The sequence below is a fragment of the Mytilus californianus genome, unplaced genomic scaffold, assembly GCF_021869535.1.
Source record: "Mytilus californianus isolate M0D057914Y unplaced genomic scaffold, xbMytCali1.0.p SCAF_3, whole genome shotgun sequence".
In the NCBI taxonomy this organism is placed as follows: Eukaryota; Metazoa; Mollusca; class Bivalvia; order Mytilida; family Mytilidae; genus Mytilus; species Mytilus californianus.
Genome location: NW_026262679.1, coordinates 22,478,452 through 22,496,415, shown reverse-complemented (window position 1 = coordinate 22,496,415; position 17,964 = coordinate 22,478,452). Strand labels below are relative to the sequence as shown.

Below are 17,964 nucleotides of genomic sequence, written 5' to 3'. Positions count from 1 at the left end.
AAAGTTTCATGAAAACTGCTCAAAGCACTTTTGAGTTGTCAGAAAACTGAAAAATCCCCCTTTTTTAATGAATAAAACCCCATAACTCGGAAACTTAAAATCTAAAATTTATAAAAATTGAATGGGAGCTCACTTCAAAAGATAGAAACAATTCACCAAAGTTTCATGCAAATTGGTTAAAGCGTTTTTGAGTTATTGTACGACATGTTGACGACGGACGGATGGACGGACAACGGTAAACCATAATTCGTCCCGTAAACGGTCGTATAAAAATGAAAAAGAATTTGTTTTGCTAAGGCAAACTCCTAAACTATGAATTAAACTATATTTCCCGCTGTGTAGAGATGATTTCACAGTTACATAATGAAGTAATTCTGTCAAATTAAGTACCATTCATATGAAATTTGCAGGTGATTTAGTGTTGTCAAAATGTGTTTTTTTTTTACCAAAAATACTGCGAGTTCTAATGCTTTTTTATATGTGAGTATTGTGAGCAATGTTGAGCAGCATATGTTTTACAATACATGTATATCTAACATTAAGTGAATGGAAAGTTATCATATATCTAAAATATTAATATTGTTGACCTGTTTTTTTCCAGCACCAAGCATATATTTTCTGACCAAAGTTTAGAAAGCACACAATAATGCTGGCTCAAAACTAATATTATTATTACATAAATTATGACATTGTTGACCAACTCTATGTCAAATCTCTTTGATGTCATAAGCCATTATTAAAGAAGTTCTGAAGAGCTAAACAGAATGATCTAGATATTATATACTTACTCCAAAGAGGATTGTTTGGAGGGACAGGCATCCTTTAATTCCTTTCCTGTCATACCACACCCCCTTTCTCTGTAATACTTCAGTAATATATATCTCAACCCACTTGTGTTATTAACCCACTCTATTAGTCCACATTCTTCATTCAGTGGAATCACAGACTATAAATAGATATCAAGAAAAAGAATCTAACTTCTATGTTTGAATTTGGTACAAAATTTAGGTATGCTACTACTTTATTATTTAAGCATAGTATAAAGTTTTCTATAAATTAGCTATCAAGTATTCATCTATTCATTCTGGAATAACAGTTATCTTCTAAAAGCTCAAAACTTAAAACTGCAAATGCATTAATGCATTATCTAAAGTCAATCCACTTACTGTTCAAGTGGATAAATTCTCTACATCATAACATATACTGTGTACTTAATTGGTCATCTTGGACAGAGGAATAACAAAATGAATGCTATAATGAGACATAAAGTTATGCTTATGCAATGCAGAATTACCAAGGCATTTAATGTGGTTTTTTTTTTAATTTACAGCCAAAAATGAAAAAAAATATTGCAATTCAAATGTAGGTTGACGTAAAAGTACATACATAAGTTCTGATATGAAGTTGACGTCTTCTTGAATCCGGATCCTTGTGTAAAAACTTATTGATAATTCCATTAAATTCCATCAGTCTGCAATCCTTTCTTAAATCATCCTAGAATGTACAAAATACTTCAAACTCATCTACCATGCTGTAATTTTAATTCACATTTTAAAAACATTTACAAATGTGTACCACCGAAACTAATTGTTAAATTCAAATTGTTGCCTACTAAAATTTCCTTTGTGCCGATATCATTTTAAATAACAATTCTAAAACAAGATATAAAAAAAGTTTAGAGATTCTGTAATGAATTTGTATCTATAGGATCTTTCTCATTTCAAAGTTTTGAAAAGAAAATAACTGTTAGCAGAAGTCTTAAGTCTTACATTCTGAAAACAATTTCTGAGAGACTTTGCAGGTCAGTTTTAATGACTAAATTTCTAAAATTGAAATGTATATCAATTACTGAAATTTTTCACCCACCTTTGGTTTACACATCATGATATAGAGTTTACCATCACTCCCTGTTAAAGTTATCTTCTTTGGTCTCTGTAAGGATGGCAGCACTTCTATCTATAAAAACCAAGGTTTATAAAACAGATTTTCCAAAAACAAAATTTGAATCTTAATACAGAAAATTAATGACCTCTAAGAAATATCATTTATATAATTTTTCAGTCACTTGCTAATGTTTTAGTCCAGAGATCAAATCTTTGCCTTTTAATCTAACACCATCTTGATTTGATTAACTGTTTATATGGAATATCTGTATCACAGATTGCTGCCAATAGATTCATTTGTTGTTACTGGAGTTCATCCCCATTGTTTTGCACTTCTCTCTCTTTAATCTTTAGTTTTCTGTCGAGTGTTTTGTGGACAATTCATTTCTTCCCTTTTGTGCTATTGACCAATGTGTTGTCTCTGCCTCTCTTTGACTTATAATTGCCTTTAGGTACCTTCTTATTTATTTCAACTGGAACTCACACAGGCTATAAATATAATAAGCAATATTTTTCTATTATCTAGATGTCCATGATGAACTTTGTTATTATTGGATTGTTTCACTGATATTTTCTATAGATCTCCTTAATTCATATTTCTAATTAAACTCACTGTGTCTTCAAATCCTTTAATAAAGACTTCATTACAAGGGAAAGGGTTATGGTCCTGGTGTAATCCTGGTGTGTTTGGTAATGTCACTGTCATGGAGGACTGCAGTGGTACCAATATCTTACTGAAGTTGCTATGAAGAAGATATGAATATCATTCTTTAAATACCCTAAAAATGTTCAACAACTTTATGACACTGACCTTGCTAATTTCCTTCACTTCAATTTACACATACAAAAAAATTTATCAAACCTAATCAAATATATTTTCAAGAATGCATAAATCACTTTCATAAAACATAAAGAAATTATTTTTATTGCAGTTTCTACATAATAAGAATTGTTAAAATATTTTGTACACTTTTACCTTCCAAACTACAATATTTTACACATGCAAATTAGGCAACAAGATAATAGCATATATACATGTAGTAAACAGTTTTTTGCCAGACCATGATTATAAGTTGCTAGATCATCACAAATCCCAGGACTTAATCAACCTTACCTGTCCTCCAATAGTCTTTTCAATGGACGGAAGTGTTGTGTTACACTAATTGTTAAAGCATTTTTAAAATCCTTGTTACATAATTCTAATAACCTCTCTGTTAATTTAGTGCCATCCTGTAACAGAGTGAAAATCATTATAACATAGGTATTTATCATTTCAAAGGAGAAGGTACAATAAGGCACCTAAGTTATAAAGTGTCATAAATCTATCTAACAGACACCTTTACATCTTCATACGTCCATTAAACTGTCAGATACAAATATTGCTGTTTCTTTTTAACATGACAGATGCCACTTAAAGAGAATGAACTGCTTACCCTCCCTGAACACCTGAGTCGACTCCATTTTTTGTGGAGAAGGGTTTCTGTGTTGTGCTATGTTGACTTTTTAACATGACAGATGCCACTTGAAGAGAATGAACTGCTTACCCTCCCTGAACACCTGAGTGGACTCCCATTTTTTGTGGAGAAGGGTTTCTGTGTTGTGTTATGTTGACTTTTTAACATGACAGATGTCACTTGAAGAGAATGAACTGCTTACCCTCCCTGAACACCTGAGTCGACTCCATTTTTTGTAGAGGAGGGTTTCTGTGTTGTGTTATGTTGACTTTTTAACATGACAGATGCCACTTGAAGAGAATGAACTGCTTACCCTCCCTGAACACCTGAGTGGACTCCATTTTTTGTGGAGGAGGGTTTCTGTGTTGTGTTATGTTGACTTTTTAACATGACAGATGCCACTTGAAGAGAATGAACTGCTTACCCTCCCTGGACACCCGAGTTGACTCCATTTTTTGTGGAGGAGGGTTTCTGTGTTGTGTTGTGTTGACTTTTTAACATGACAGATGCCACTTGAAGAGAATGAACTGCTTACCCTCCCTGAACACCTGAGTTGACTCCATTTTTTGTGGAGGAGGGTTTCTGTGTTGTGTTATGTTAACATTTGAAAAATAAACTTTAAACACAAAGATATGGCAGTTTTCCTGTTGAAGGTCATGGTTCTCTCCTGGCACTCTGGCTTCCTCCACCAATAATAACTTGCCATCAGGATATAGCCAAGAGTGCTGAATGTTAAACACCAGCAATCAATCAATCATCCAACATGGAGTAGTTTTTCCATGAAGGGTGCATAACGAGTACAAATTTTCTGCTGCTGAAAGTAGCGTAGTACTTTGTGAGCTTTTTGTTAGTGAAAAATTAGGAATACATGTGTGCATTAAATCATGCATTTGTTGATGTTCACTGGAATATGCAAGATTTAAGCACCATACTTCCAATAAACAGCTGCGCCATGAGCGCATGATACTCACGTTGTCTTGTGTGTGAGGTTTTATGCAATAATCATAAATCGTTACTGAGCTACGGTGCGACATGTGAAAACCCCCCTTTTTTTTATAAAAAATCAATGTCTAAAATAAAATTTTGAATCATCACCAAAAAGTATACAGATCTTTAGATTAATATAATTAAGAAGTGTGTAAAGTTTTCAGCAATAATCAAAAATCGTTTTTGAGATACGGCGCGACATGTGAACCACCCCCCCCCCCCCCCCCCCCCCCTTTTTTTTTTACAAAAAACTCAATAACTCTAAAATAAAATTTTGAATCATCACCAAAAAGTATACAGATCTTTAGATTAATATAATTAAGAAGTGTGTAAAGTTTTAAGCAATAATCATAAATCGTTTTTGAGATACAGCGCGACATGTGAAAAAAACACCCCCCTGTTTTAGTTACAAAGTCCTGTAACTCAAAAAGTTTTAATCTTATTTTCACCAAAAAGTAAACAGATCGTTTGACCATCATAAAAAACAACCATGTTAAGTTTCATGAAATTTGGATAAGTCGTTCTCAAGTTACGGTGCGACATGTGGAAGCCGGACAGACGCCGGACATTTGTATACCATAATACGTCCCGTCAAAATTTTGACGGGCGTATTAAAATGCTTCTGGAAATTTAGATGTAAGAAAAATTAATTTTAACTGACTCTATCCTTATAACACAACAATAAACACATAAAACTTAATGACTTGTAATTGCAATTTATCTCACCTCTATAAACTTCTTTAAATCAGAATTCCTGGACCTATTAAAGAAAAGAAAAGATTACCTGCCAAATTTCTATTTTAATATGAAAAGGTATATGTCTAAAATTTAACTGCATATTTATTTAAGAATTTTTATTTTGTTTTTAAACCTTTTAAATTATAAAACATCATTGCATGATTATATAAATTGAGTTCATAAATATTCATTGGATAATACTTTTCTTCTTTCATAAGCAGCATTTTTTCTGAATTGGATTATATTGAAAAGAAAGTAATATTGTAATAAATAAACAAATGAAGGAGGAGATTTAACTTAAAGATCAATTTAATGACAGATTTCTTAACCAATATCAATTAAAGAAAGTTTTATCTCGAACTCATTTTAGTAGCTGTAAAAACAATTCTATTGATCGAGTTCTTTCCTCCAAGTTTTTTTTTTAATGATCATAAAGTCAATAGATACATGTTATTGCCTTTACCACCAACTCTCATTTTCAACTCATGAAGAGAGATAAAACATTTCAGTTAGCATTGCTGTTTGAAAATAATATCAAGTATCAATTGATCTTAAACGACATATTAAGAATTTCACATACATGCATTCTTTTTAATCACAAAAAATTAAATTCAATCTTACTTAGCTTCAGCAAATATATCTTGACATCTCTTCACTCTCATAGAATAGGAAGACTAAAAATATAAAGTCAAATATATTTTATAAGAAAAGTCAAACAAAAAGAAGATTTACATATGTAAGTCAGAACCAAGTGCAGAAGGTTTACATATGAAATTCAGAACCAAGTGCAGAAGGTTTACATATGTAAGTCAGAACCATTCCAAGTGTAGAAGGTTTAAATATGTAAGTCAGAAACAAGTGCAGAAGGTTTACATATGCAAGTCAAAACCAAGTGTGGAAAGTTTACATATGTACTAATTCAGTTTTACTGCCATTTAATGATGTTTGGTGCAAAATTCAAAATAAGAAAAATTTTCATAAAACTTTTTTTTGAATAGGTAACCATGAACACTTGGAATGAGAAATCCTGATACTATATATATATATAAACATCAACTTTAAATCTCTGTACCTTTCAATGTTAAATTTGAAAATAAGAAAAACATCATCTATAAAATATAAAATTCAAATTTAGACTATTTAATACAGTACTTTGTTACCTACAAATTAAAGACTATTTAATACAGTACTTTGTTACCTTGGAAACAGCCATCATCATCCACAGGGACTGTTTAGGGAAATGTACAAAGATTCTTGCAACAATATCTTTAAGATGCTGGAAAACATCACTCTGAGCATGGCAAATCCTTGATATCAATTGAGGATATGCAGTAAACAACTGGTATGGTGCTAACTCCTTCCCAAAGTTACTTATCAACTGAAATGTAGTAAAACATTACATTGTACTAGCTAAATATCAACTTGTCAACTGGAAAAAGAAACAAATAAATATGTGACAACATTTTATTTAATTCATATTAATAGTAAATTATCAACAGCAGCATTTCCAAAATGTGATGTAAAAATCTTCCAAAAAGTTACAATGCAATGAACATATGGGCAGTACAGAGCATAACATCTCATGCTTTTTGAACCTCTACAGTGCTTTAAAGCTTTAATCTTGTAAGCATTGCAACTTGATCTATCACGCTGAAACTGAATGGAATATAAGCGATATTCATGACCAAGCACTTCACAATGTATAATTTTTGGATGAAAGACTGTAGCTAACAGTGCCTACATGCTTTAAATATTTTTCTTAATTCAAGTTGTGACCTTGACATTGAATTCAAATAGCATTTGGCATTTATAAGGTGCCTAATGGTGTCAATTAATATTCACTACTTATTGTAACAGGCCATTAACTCTAAAAATAAACTGTTGAAGATTGGATGAAATAATGTAACTGCATATATCCTTCAAGAATGACATAGAGGGACTAACATGTTACTATATCCCTTCCATAATTTTTTCGTTGGTGAGTAAACAAACAGTGTGTAAGAAACTAACAAACCAAGATACTGGTGAACTGAACAACATCTAGTCTAGTATTCAATTATAAATTTGGTTGGTTTCAGTTACTGTGGATTTATTATTATTCATGGGGTAACAATTTATGTGGCTTTCATGGACATAGTTGAACCACAAATTCAAGTATTCCACAAAATGCACATTTCTTGTGGGCTTGTATGCAAACTTTTGCACTACTACAAAATCAAGTATCCATGAAAAAACAAAAATTCTATAATCCACAAAAATTGATATCCATGAAAATAAATGGATCCACAGTAATAATCAATAAAATTCAGAGTAAAACATATGGGAAAATCAGGAAAAATTATGAAAAATGAAAGACTTTGAAATAGATTTTTTTTTTTTTTTTTTTTTTTATAAAACAAGAAATTCTGTAAATAGACTTGTACCCTATTCAACTTTCCAAGAATGTTTCTCATGTTCTGTAATCTTTGAGAAATTTGAGGTTTTTGTTTATCCTGCTTCTCATACTCAGCCACCTGTGTTCCATACTCTAACCACAGACTGAGGAGTCTAGGCATTGATTGGTATATATACTGGTTACCATGAAGTAGAGATTGTCCAAAATTCCTGATCACATGGTAGATAAAGTCACTGAAAAAAACCCAAATACACATTATATTCTGTGTAGCTATAACTTAGTTTATCAGTATATAAGGTTTGTAGTTTCTTAACAATCTAAGAATTTTTTAACTCTTTAAGTTGGTTGCTACCAATATCTTTATTTTTCTAGTGCTCACCATACTTTTGGGAATTGCCTGATGAAGGGTCATCCAGAAAAAGAAAAAAAACCACTACTAACAACACAATTTGGTAGGTACTATAGTTTTTAATCCACAGACCAAATTGCCACTCATACCTTTTACTAAAATTACCATTTGTCAGACTAACAGTTGCATTCAAAATGATTGGGTAAGCAATGATATAAAGTTTGCTTTCAACACAAACACGTTATTCCTGCTTCCTGCTCTAAAAATCAAAATCTGACCCCCCCCCCCAAAAAAAATGAAAGAGGTTGCAAAACTGAATATTGGTTAATTTAAACTTTGAAAAAATAATGGTGAGATTTAAGTATAAGAGATACCTATCCTCTTCATCATCACTAATGGATAACATGTTAGAATCCTCTGATACCATGTTCTCTTGACGAGAAAATTTGATTGCTGTACTTTTTGCCATCCTACTATATGTAAGAAATGAAACTGGTACATGTCAAAGTTGTATATGATTCATGCAACGAGATATCCATGCTCATGCAATCACACACTGAAGAGAAACAACGGGCATGTCATATTTGACAAAAAAAGACACACTTCATTTCTAAATACAGATATGCCAGTGATTATACAGCATATGCAATAAAAAATCATAAGAAACTCTCAACTTCTGGTGTCACAATCCATTGCGTCTTGACAATAAAAAATCTGAAGTAAAACTTATAAGAACCTAAAATTTAGACTTTATTGACAGACTATGACAGCAAATTAAAGACTAAGGCATCATGCAACCAATTAGCACCACATTTGGATATATCCAGCTTACAATACCAAAGGTTGGTTTTTTTCAAAAGTTAACAGGTATGGTCACACTTGTAATTCGAAATCTCTCAAACCTAAAGGCTACCATGGACCTGAATCAATCAACTTGTGGTCTCCAATTATATGACTTTTTAAATTATACTCTTAACTGGTATGAGAGTAGTGTACATCCATTTACAAAACCATTATGTCTCAAAAAAAAGTTTTATTCTAAATTTCTATTTCTACTTTTTGAAAAATATATATTCTATAATTAAAATACAAATCTATTCACAGTAATGGAGCTGGATTGATTGATTGAGATTTAAAAATGTGTAAAATTGGTACAAATCATGCATACTAGTGTTTGAAACAAGGTGGCCTATTTGTGTCAGAAATGAATTGTTCAAAATTTATAAAGGTAACATGACGGGTGCCCTTAAGGGTAGGTGAAAACAAAAACATTTCATGATAGGAAGCATATCAAATACTATACCCTTTTGCAACATTCTCCTCAAACAGTGTGGTCATAATTTTGTCGTAATACTGTGCCAGATAAAAATGTCCTTCCTCCCAATCATTGTAAATATCTATCACCTCACGATATTTCCTGAGAATTGAGTTACTTTCCAAACTAGATGCTTCATCACTGTATCTTCCAAATAACAATAAAGCCTGCGATTTAGAAATAAAAACAATTCATCAAAATGCTTTATGAGTGAATGTTTATTCTGATTCTAAAATGTGAATAAACAAGCATGTACAAATGCTCTTACATATAAAAGAACATCACAAAACAACTCAGGATGCAATATTCTAATATCATGGCAAATACTTTGAAAGGACAATTATTTCATTTTCAGATTGCATCATTCGAAGAATTCAATTTCATACACATGACAAATTTTTCATGATTATCAACTGAACAAGGAAAAGCACACTCATTATTTAGCATATCCTTATAAACTTGTTACAACAGACAGCTACTTTGAAAAAGTAATATGGAACAGACTGTTGTTTTCCTATCATCTTTTATTCTACCCCCTATATAATAACCATGACATAATCATATATGCAGAGTTTTTTACCCATATATTTGTCTTTCAGTAATTGTAGTCAGTGTATCAGTATTTATCAGTAGTATAAACTCGCAGCACTGCTACACTGTTGAATTTGGCAAAGGGAGTGGGGAATTCAAATTTAACTGTCTCAAGTGGAGAAATATCGTAATACATGAGTTAAAGTGGTGGAATCTGTTTCTCTAATGATTTTTAGATGATATCTAAATATAGTTTATCCTTCCTTTTCAAAGATTTGCAGAAAGTTGTGCTCTTTATATGTGATGTCATCAGGCATGTTCGCCTTTTTTCATGACGTCACAATAGGAAATTCAGAAGAAACCAAGAAAATTTGACGTCATTATCAAATTTTGACTAATCATTTGCCAAGAACAAAGTTTTCCCTAAGAGATGAGAAATATTTTTCTCACACTGATCGCAAAATGTAATAAAGCATGAAAATTAGAGAATTAAAACTTCATCACTTCAGCATACATTTTGATCTCCTTTAAATTTTAATTTCATTACCAGAGCATATATTTTAAGCCTCTTTATAGCTTGTTCTGTAGTGTCAGATTTAAGTGCCTGTATATCATTACCTGGGCGTATATTTTAAGCCTTGCTTTAGCTTGTTCTGTAGTGTCAGATGAGAGAGCCTGTATATCATTACCTGAGCGTATATTTTAAGCCTTGCTTTAGCTTGTTCTGTAGTGTCAGATTTGAGAGCCTGTACATCATTACTGTTCTGTAGTGTCAGATTTGAGAGCCTGTATATCATTACCTGAGCGTATATTTTAAGCCTTGCTTTAGCTTGTTCTGTAGTGTCAGATTTGAGAGCCTGTATATCATTACCTGAGCGTATATTTTAAGTCTTGCTTTAGCTTAGTCAGTAGTGTCAGATTTGAGAGCCTGTATATCATTACCTGAGCATATATTTTAAGCCTGGCTTTAGCTTGGTCTGTAGTGTCAGATTTGAGAGCCTGTATATCATTACCTGAGCGTATATTTTAAGCCTTGCTTTAGCTTGTTCTGTAGTGTCAGATTTGAGAGCCTGTATATCATTACCTGAGCGTATATTTTAAGTCTTGCTTTAGCTTAGTCTGTAGTGTCAGATTTGTGAGCCTGTATATCATTACCTGAGCATATATTTTAAGCCTGGCTTTAGCTTGGTCTGTAGTGTCAGATTTGAGAGCCTGTATATCAGGGAAGTGTACAGACATCCCTCTCTCTAGACAGGTGAGGGCTTGGTCCTTATCTCCCTTGCTCCAGAACCACTTAGCTTTCTCTACAAATACTTCAGGTAGATTATAATCTCCTGCCTGTAACAGTGAACTGTATGCTGTCTGGTTATACCCTTCTCTGCAAAATAAAGCTTTTTTCTAGAAAACCCTTTAAATCAAGTTTTTCAAAGACATGCCATTTACCAACAGCCATTTCAGGGACAAATAAACAATATCTCTCTTAATTCATATTTTGAACTTATGGATATGAATGTAACAGAAGATGGTGTTTACAGACATGTTCAAATAACTTCACATTTCAAAATACTGTAGGTAAGAACACTGACTATTTTTTTTTTCTATCATCATGATTATATAATCAAAAATATATACTGGCAACCATTTGTACATACTTTCTTGCAATCTTGGCACTCCACAACCACCAGTGACCAATTTCATGATCAACATCATGTCCAGTCATCTGCTGTGCAAGATTAAACAATGTTCTTCTTAAAGTCAGTAATGGTTCCTGTGCTCTGAAGGACCACTGTATCAAACAATACACTTGGTTTAAAAATAAAACTAGTAGAAATATAAGAGCTGAAACAGTCACTAACAGCATCTAATCTTTACATTGCAAAACAATATCAAACTGTGACTTTTAGTTGTTTAGATCTGACAATAAGAGTGAAACTTAACCTGAAACACTCCTGCATAAAAATTCAAAGTTGACTGAATACTGCATTTTGCATACACTACAATACTATCTAATAAATATCACTATTCTCTTAACCCTTTCAGCTGACAATAAATTAACCAGGATGCAATGAACCAAATACACAAGTACCTGCATGACTTGTAGTCTCCTATCCCAATTCTTTAATAACTCCTGAGGAGAAATCCTGGGCCCATCACCAGAACCTCCCATCTCTGTCTTTAGATCTGCTAACACTCGGAAACACTCCTCTATTTCTGTCAGTAAGTGTAGCCTGAAAACAGATGTATGTCCTCAAACCAAGTCTGAATAAAAAGTTAAATCACAAATGGGACTTAAAATTAACAAAAAAGAAACCTAACAACAGTTATGATTTAAAACATCATCAACATGGTAAAATTAATTATGATTAAAGTATCAACATGGTGAAAATGACTTATCAAATAACATCCATTTTCAAGACAAGAATATATTATCATTATACACCAATCCTCCATTGCACTTTTGATATTTAAACTGATTACTAAAGTGACTTGCCTGACAATATGTTGGTAACCTCTCTGGTATGATCCACTCTCCATACTGGCAGCAGACAATGGACCTATTTGTTCACGTCGTACAATCTGAAGGTGTTTCATAAACTTTTCTTCATTCTAAAACATGAGTCATATAATGATTAGCTGTTAAAAAAAGAGAGGCAAACGATACCAAAGGGACATTCAAACTCATAAGTCGAAATAAACTGACAACGCCATGGCCAAAAAAGAAAAAGACCAACAAACAACAGTACACAAAACACAACTTATCGCACCGCCGGTAAATTATCACGTTGTGATTGGTTTTACGCCGTCACTTGGTGACCCCCTATGGATCCGTAGGGGGTTAGTAAATTTCATAGGGGGTTCATGACGTCACGTCTACTGTTAATAGTGACGTCATCTATTAATGTTGTTGTGTTTTATTGTTTATTTCTCTACAAAACACAGCGGAAAAAAGTCAGGCGGGCGATAAATTCGTTATACGGTTAACTACTGACCCCCTACTGACCATAGAGGGTGAATAAAATCCATAGGAGATTCGGCCTTCGGCCTCACCCCCTATGGATTTTACTTACCCTCTATGGATCCGTAGGGTGTCAGTAGCGAACCATATAACTTATAATAGAAAACCAAAGACTGAGCAACACGAACCCCACCAAAAACTGGGGGATTACTGATCAATAAATGACAGCCTTATTTACAAGTGTACCAAAAGCATACCAAGAGGAATGGGTTTTCAGCATACCCTTTCTTCTAACATTATACTATGTACACTTTTTTAAATGTCTAGATATTAGCTCATTTCATTTATAAGATTTATAGACAAATATAATTGGAACCATATTGAGAATTTTTCAGGTATAATAGTGATATGAGACTAATCCACATGTGGAATACAATATGTAGTATTAGTATGAATTGGCTGGTTCTTCGAAGATGAACTATATATTATGATTATGGTTGATTAGGTTGATTAGTAACATGTAACTTTTGACAGGAAGGAGATATAAAACATGAGTGCTCTTCTCACTTGTAATAAAGGTTGAAATTTTCAGATTACATCTACAGAGAACTAAAACTCACTGAAAAATAACTTCTATTAATGTAGCACTCTGTTCTGATGTCCATGTATATTAACTTATCCATATAACAGTTTAATGTCATTCTTTTTCTATTTTTAAAGATGCTAATAATTTGCACAGATTTACCTTAGCTTTTGCTGAAAGAAGTAACTCTCCAACACCAACAGCCCAGTTTCTACCTGTTTTCTCCTGTAAAATAAGAAATGTTTTACATATGTGCACATGCATATCTAAATACAATATAGTTGTGCATATAAATTTAAATAATTTTTATCAGTCTCCATTTTTCTAATGCTGCATTATTTTAGTTACTTTATTATTATTTTAGTTTGTCAAGTGACATTCAGATATTTAATTTTATCGTCCAATTATATTCCTCTCAGAAAAAATTAACTGAAGCAAAAAAAATGGATGTCCAGGTTAGGAGGTTTAGAAAATTCATCAAAATATTTTTGCAAATGTAATGATTTTTATGACAGAAATTAGAAAACAGCTTCACTTTTTTCGTGTTTTTTCTTTCTTTTTAAAGATGTAAATCCTGACACCTATAGTTTTCTATACACAGAAGATTCTAATGTCGTATTTTTTCTATAACAGATCCTCACAGATTTGATACATTTTTCCAGTTTATCCCAGTTACCAAGCTTCCAAGCTGCCTCCACCATGTAAGATCTGATATGTGGAGCCCATTCTGGTCTGTAAATATTGAAGAGAAAGGTAAAACTAGTCCTATGCAACTCATTTACTACATAAAACTATGTTTCAGCTATACAATAAAAAAATTCTACTTTTGGATTAGAAACATTAAGATATCCAATATCATCGTTTTGAAAATTTCTACACTTCAATGATTGTTTTAACAGTTTCTAAAAGTACAATTTTTTGTAAATGCAATGACCTGTATAAGTAATTCAAAGATTCAACAAACTAACCATAAATCAATGAATCTGTGATTTTTTTTAGGAGAGATAATTCATATAATAAAAAAGTCAAAAATCAGGGGCAGATAAATTGTGTTTTCTTACAAATCAATAGTTTCCTAAACAACATTGTATAAAAAATAAACAAGAAGTAACACTCCATTTTCTGAATATATCCTGAAAGTGTTGGAATCATTTGATCTCCATAAAAAATTGTAGATTTTTGTATATATAAGATTAAGCTTCAGTCATCATACAGAATGATTTCCCCTAATATCATCTACATATCAAATTGAATTAAGAATCCTGTCTTTTTCAAATATCATTTTTGTCACCTATTATTGCCAGAATCAATTTTGTATTGATAATCATTTAACTTTCTTTCTGGAACAAAAAAGTAGTAAAAATCTTTGTTTTGAAAATATTTTAGTATCAATCTACCTCAACTTCATTGTTCCACTGAACTAGTGAATATTAAATGAAATTCAGCACCATATTTGTAGTTGTACTTTCAAAGTACTTCTTAAAATGGTGATTTCTGTGGCTTATAGCAGAACCTTACTCTGTTCTTATAAACCCCCTAAAATTTTGTAGATGTTTTAGGTGCTTTGACCTACCTCTCAGCAATGGCTCCTGTAGCATGCAGCAAGGCCTTGTTTTGTTGTCCTAACTCCATCAAACTTTGTAGTAGACCTTTATGGTGTTCAACACTATCCACTTCACTATCAATTGCCTTTTCATAACAAGCCTGGGCATCCTGATGTTGCCCTAGTTAATAAATTAAGACTTAATTTATATAGATTTTTTAGCTGTAAAGAATTAAAACTGGTTAATCTCTTTTTATCAAACACCATTGCTGCCCTCACTGCAGTGCTTGAAATTTGTTTCATATTCTAAAAGATGAAGACCAATTCTAAATACAACATTGATTTTCCATGAAACAGTTCAACATATGCAAATCAAGGTTACAGCTTGTCCAAACATATGACAATTTCCCAATACCAATTTCACCTTTTTCAGCAAATTACTTATATAAATTTAACTTAAGTTTACATAACTGTTAGGTTTTGAATAAGTAATTTTCTCGTTCTCAAATACCCTTTTATTGATTATTTAAGAAATTATTCATAGGGGCTTGAATTTATTGTGATTTTACCACGGGTAAATTCAAGCCCCCATGAATTATTTCTATTCAAATAGGACAAAGACAGCAGTTCTTTTGTTTCGAAGCGCTCTAAAATTTTTGCTGTTCCCGTAATTAAAACACACTAATAATATTGACGTAAAATACGTAGAAAACTGAATAAGTGACATGCTTAAATGATTTACAATAACATACTAAGACAGGTTTGCACGATTATCTTACTTTTATTTAAGAAAATGGGCTTTCAACAAATTCTTATCATCATTTGTTTATGTTTTCATGTTTTGACGACTTTCAGTTTCAAAATCATGCATTTTCCCATAGAATGCTTATATTCTTACGTCATTGTTCAATGATGTCATAGCCACTGGACGTTAAGCAACCAACAATCAATCAATCAATGATGTCATTTACGCCGTCTGAACTTGGGTAACTCATTCATAAAAAGCAAACAACGTGGGAGTAAGATTGAAATAGCCCAAACAATCCATGACGTTGGCGTATCAATATATTCATATTTTACCAGGGGTGCATACTCAAAGCGTTTGAAGAATGTCATATTAGAATTTAAAATATAATATCCTTTTATTGATTATTTTAAAATATAATATAACACCCTTTAATTAGTCTTAGTCACTGGTATGGCAAATATGATAATTCTAAATTCCAAAGATTTTTGAATTTGTGAATGTAATGGGGTCTTCCATTCCCCACGTGTCTTTAGAGTTGATAATTTATTTACTGCACAGTTTGTGTAAAGACATAAAATCCATATATATATGAATGCACAAACATCACATCTTCATATGACTACAAAAGTATAGACACTCCATACTGTTTGTACTCCTACAATCTAAGATTTCATTCTGACAGTTTTGACTGGACACTAATCACATAATCTTTCTTGGATCAATATTTCCTTTATCAGTGTTGACTTATGGTATATAATGGACACAGATCACATAATCATAAAGCAGTTATCCACTTCCAATTTTCAAGAATATTAATTTGTACAAATGCGTGTGGGGTCTAGGTGGCCAAATGGTTGAAGTAGTTTTCTACAGTGATCACTGTTGTGAGTTCAATCACCCCTCATGGCTGGTTCGTTAGACTCCCATCTTAGTTTACTAGGATCAAAGGCTATTTGTTCTCTCTGGCTTCCTCCACCAATAAAAATTGGCACCATTATATAGCCAAGAGTGTTGAAAGTGGCATTAAACAACAATAATCAATCAATCAGTCAATCAGTCATTACGCTTGTTACATGATCAGACAACAGGTATTCATTCCAAGGGTGACGGAAGAATAGAAATATGGTCACTATAGGTCTTATTTTGGACCGGCATTAAAACCCTTGCCAAAGTGGGGCATCCATTTGGCTGTGCGGGATGTACAATTACGCAGCCATGTCTGGGGATGTTAAATCAGATGCCTTATGTAGAGAAAATGCAACGCTCTCTGCACGTTAAGAACCCTTGCAACAACACTTTGAAGGGTCAGTAGGTGGCCTGTTGCAATGCAAAATTCTGTCCCTATCCAATTTCGCCTCATTTTCAAGTGTCAGTCTAAATTTCCCCCTTCATCCCAGACAACCTCTATTACAGGACCTACATTTTGTATTGATTGTTAATTTGTTCTCGTCCTGAACATGCATGAAATATTTGCCACTGGACATTAAGCAACCAACAATCAATCATTCATTCCAGTTTTCATGGACTTAAATATATTGTGTTGGCTGTCAGTTTGATGCAGGTATTCATCAAAAGTTTGTGTAAAAGGATTTGTTAGTTGAGGTTGAGTATGATAGCTGTTATGCAACTTGACTTTCAAGAATACAATTTTAAGCATTGTTTGATGTGCCTTTCTGACAGTTGTTACTTACCCAAACTTTCATGGATCAGAATTTGTTCAATCAATGTTGGCTGTGTCTGTCTGATGGCTGCTACTCCAATAACACCATCAGATTCATCCATTGCTACATACAATCTCTATGAAAAAGAAAATAATACATTGAGCTCCACATTTTTTTAAAGTCATTAGTCTCAATTAAACAGAACCTTCTGTTTTGCTTTAAATAGGTATTTGTATAATTCTAAATCATTGGGAATTCACAAACTTAAAAAAAAAAAAAAAAAACAATAGAGGTTGTTAACCATTTTCAATACTTTTTGTATTCCTTTCACTGACCACTTAGAACTTGAAAATCAGATTAATCTAGTATGGCATGAATTCCAAGATTCAAAAATTCTTAATATATTGCAACTTTTATGACTGTTTCAGATTCTATTGCAACTTCAGTAAATATGTAATCTATGATATTATGTAAAATACAATCAAATAAAAAAAAAAATTCAACTTGTAGGAAAGTTTAATTAAAACTGTCATTCTCTTTAAATGATTCCTTTCTACTTTGAGGGACAATTTTATTTCAGACATTATGGTGTTAATCCACTGATCAGATAACAAATTTGTACTCTCTAACCTGAAGAAAGTCGAGATGATCTTGAACATTTTGGTTTTTACTTGACAGGAACTGTTCAAAGTGCATCAATGCTCTGGTATAAGCTCCACAACTAAAACAAGCTTGAGCCAGGAGGTCCTGTGGAATCTTATTCAGAAAACTATCTATAGCTCTGTATCCTGAGTCTGATAAATATGCAGGTCCTACAAAAG

The 17,964-nt window shown here is 32.4% G+C and overlaps 1 protein-coding gene across 1 annotated transcript in view; it reads right to left on the bottom strand.

Annotated features, from left to right (window-relative positions):
* Window positions 1-17,964, bottom strand: part of LOC127734134 (serine/threonine-protein kinase ATR-like) — a 53,160-nt gene that overhangs the window by 12,491 nt on the left and 22,705 nt on the right. Inside the window, exons 23-41 of the mRNA XM_052243814.1 lie at window positions 17,774-17,955; window positions 17,174-17,279; window positions 14,765-14,915; window positions 13,833-13,923; window positions 13,354-13,416; window positions 12,144-12,259; window positions 11,739-11,880; window positions 11,305-11,438; window positions 10,808-11,030; window positions 9,110-9,288; window positions 7,486-7,690; window positions 6,261-6,440; window positions 5,684-5,736; window positions 5,051-5,084; window positions 2,998-3,113; window positions 2,497-2,626; window positions 1,867-1,956; window positions 1,387-1,494; window positions 789-946 (exon numbers count right to left, since the gene is read on the bottom strand). Coding sequence (XP_052099774.1) covers window positions 789-946; window positions 1,387-1,494; window positions 1,867-1,956; window positions 2,497-2,626; window positions 2,998-3,113; window positions 5,051-5,084; window positions 5,684-5,736; window positions 6,261-6,440; window positions 7,486-7,690; window positions 9,110-9,288; window positions 10,808-11,030; window positions 11,305-11,438; window positions 11,739-11,880; window positions 12,144-12,259; window positions 13,354-13,416; window positions 13,833-13,923; window positions 14,765-14,915; window positions 17,174-17,279; window positions 17,774-17,955 — 2,461 coding nt within the window. The remainder of the gene's footprint in view (window positions 1-788; window positions 947-1,386; window positions 1,495-1,866; window positions 1,957-2,496; window positions 2,627-2,997; window positions 3,114-5,050; window positions 5,085-5,683; window positions 5,737-6,260; window positions 6,441-7,485; window positions 7,691-9,109; window positions 9,289-10,807; window positions 11,031-11,304; window positions 11,439-11,738; window positions 11,881-12,143; window positions 12,260-13,353; window positions 13,417-13,832; window positions 13,924-14,764; window positions 14,916-17,173; window positions 17,280-17,773; window positions 17,956-17,964) is intronic.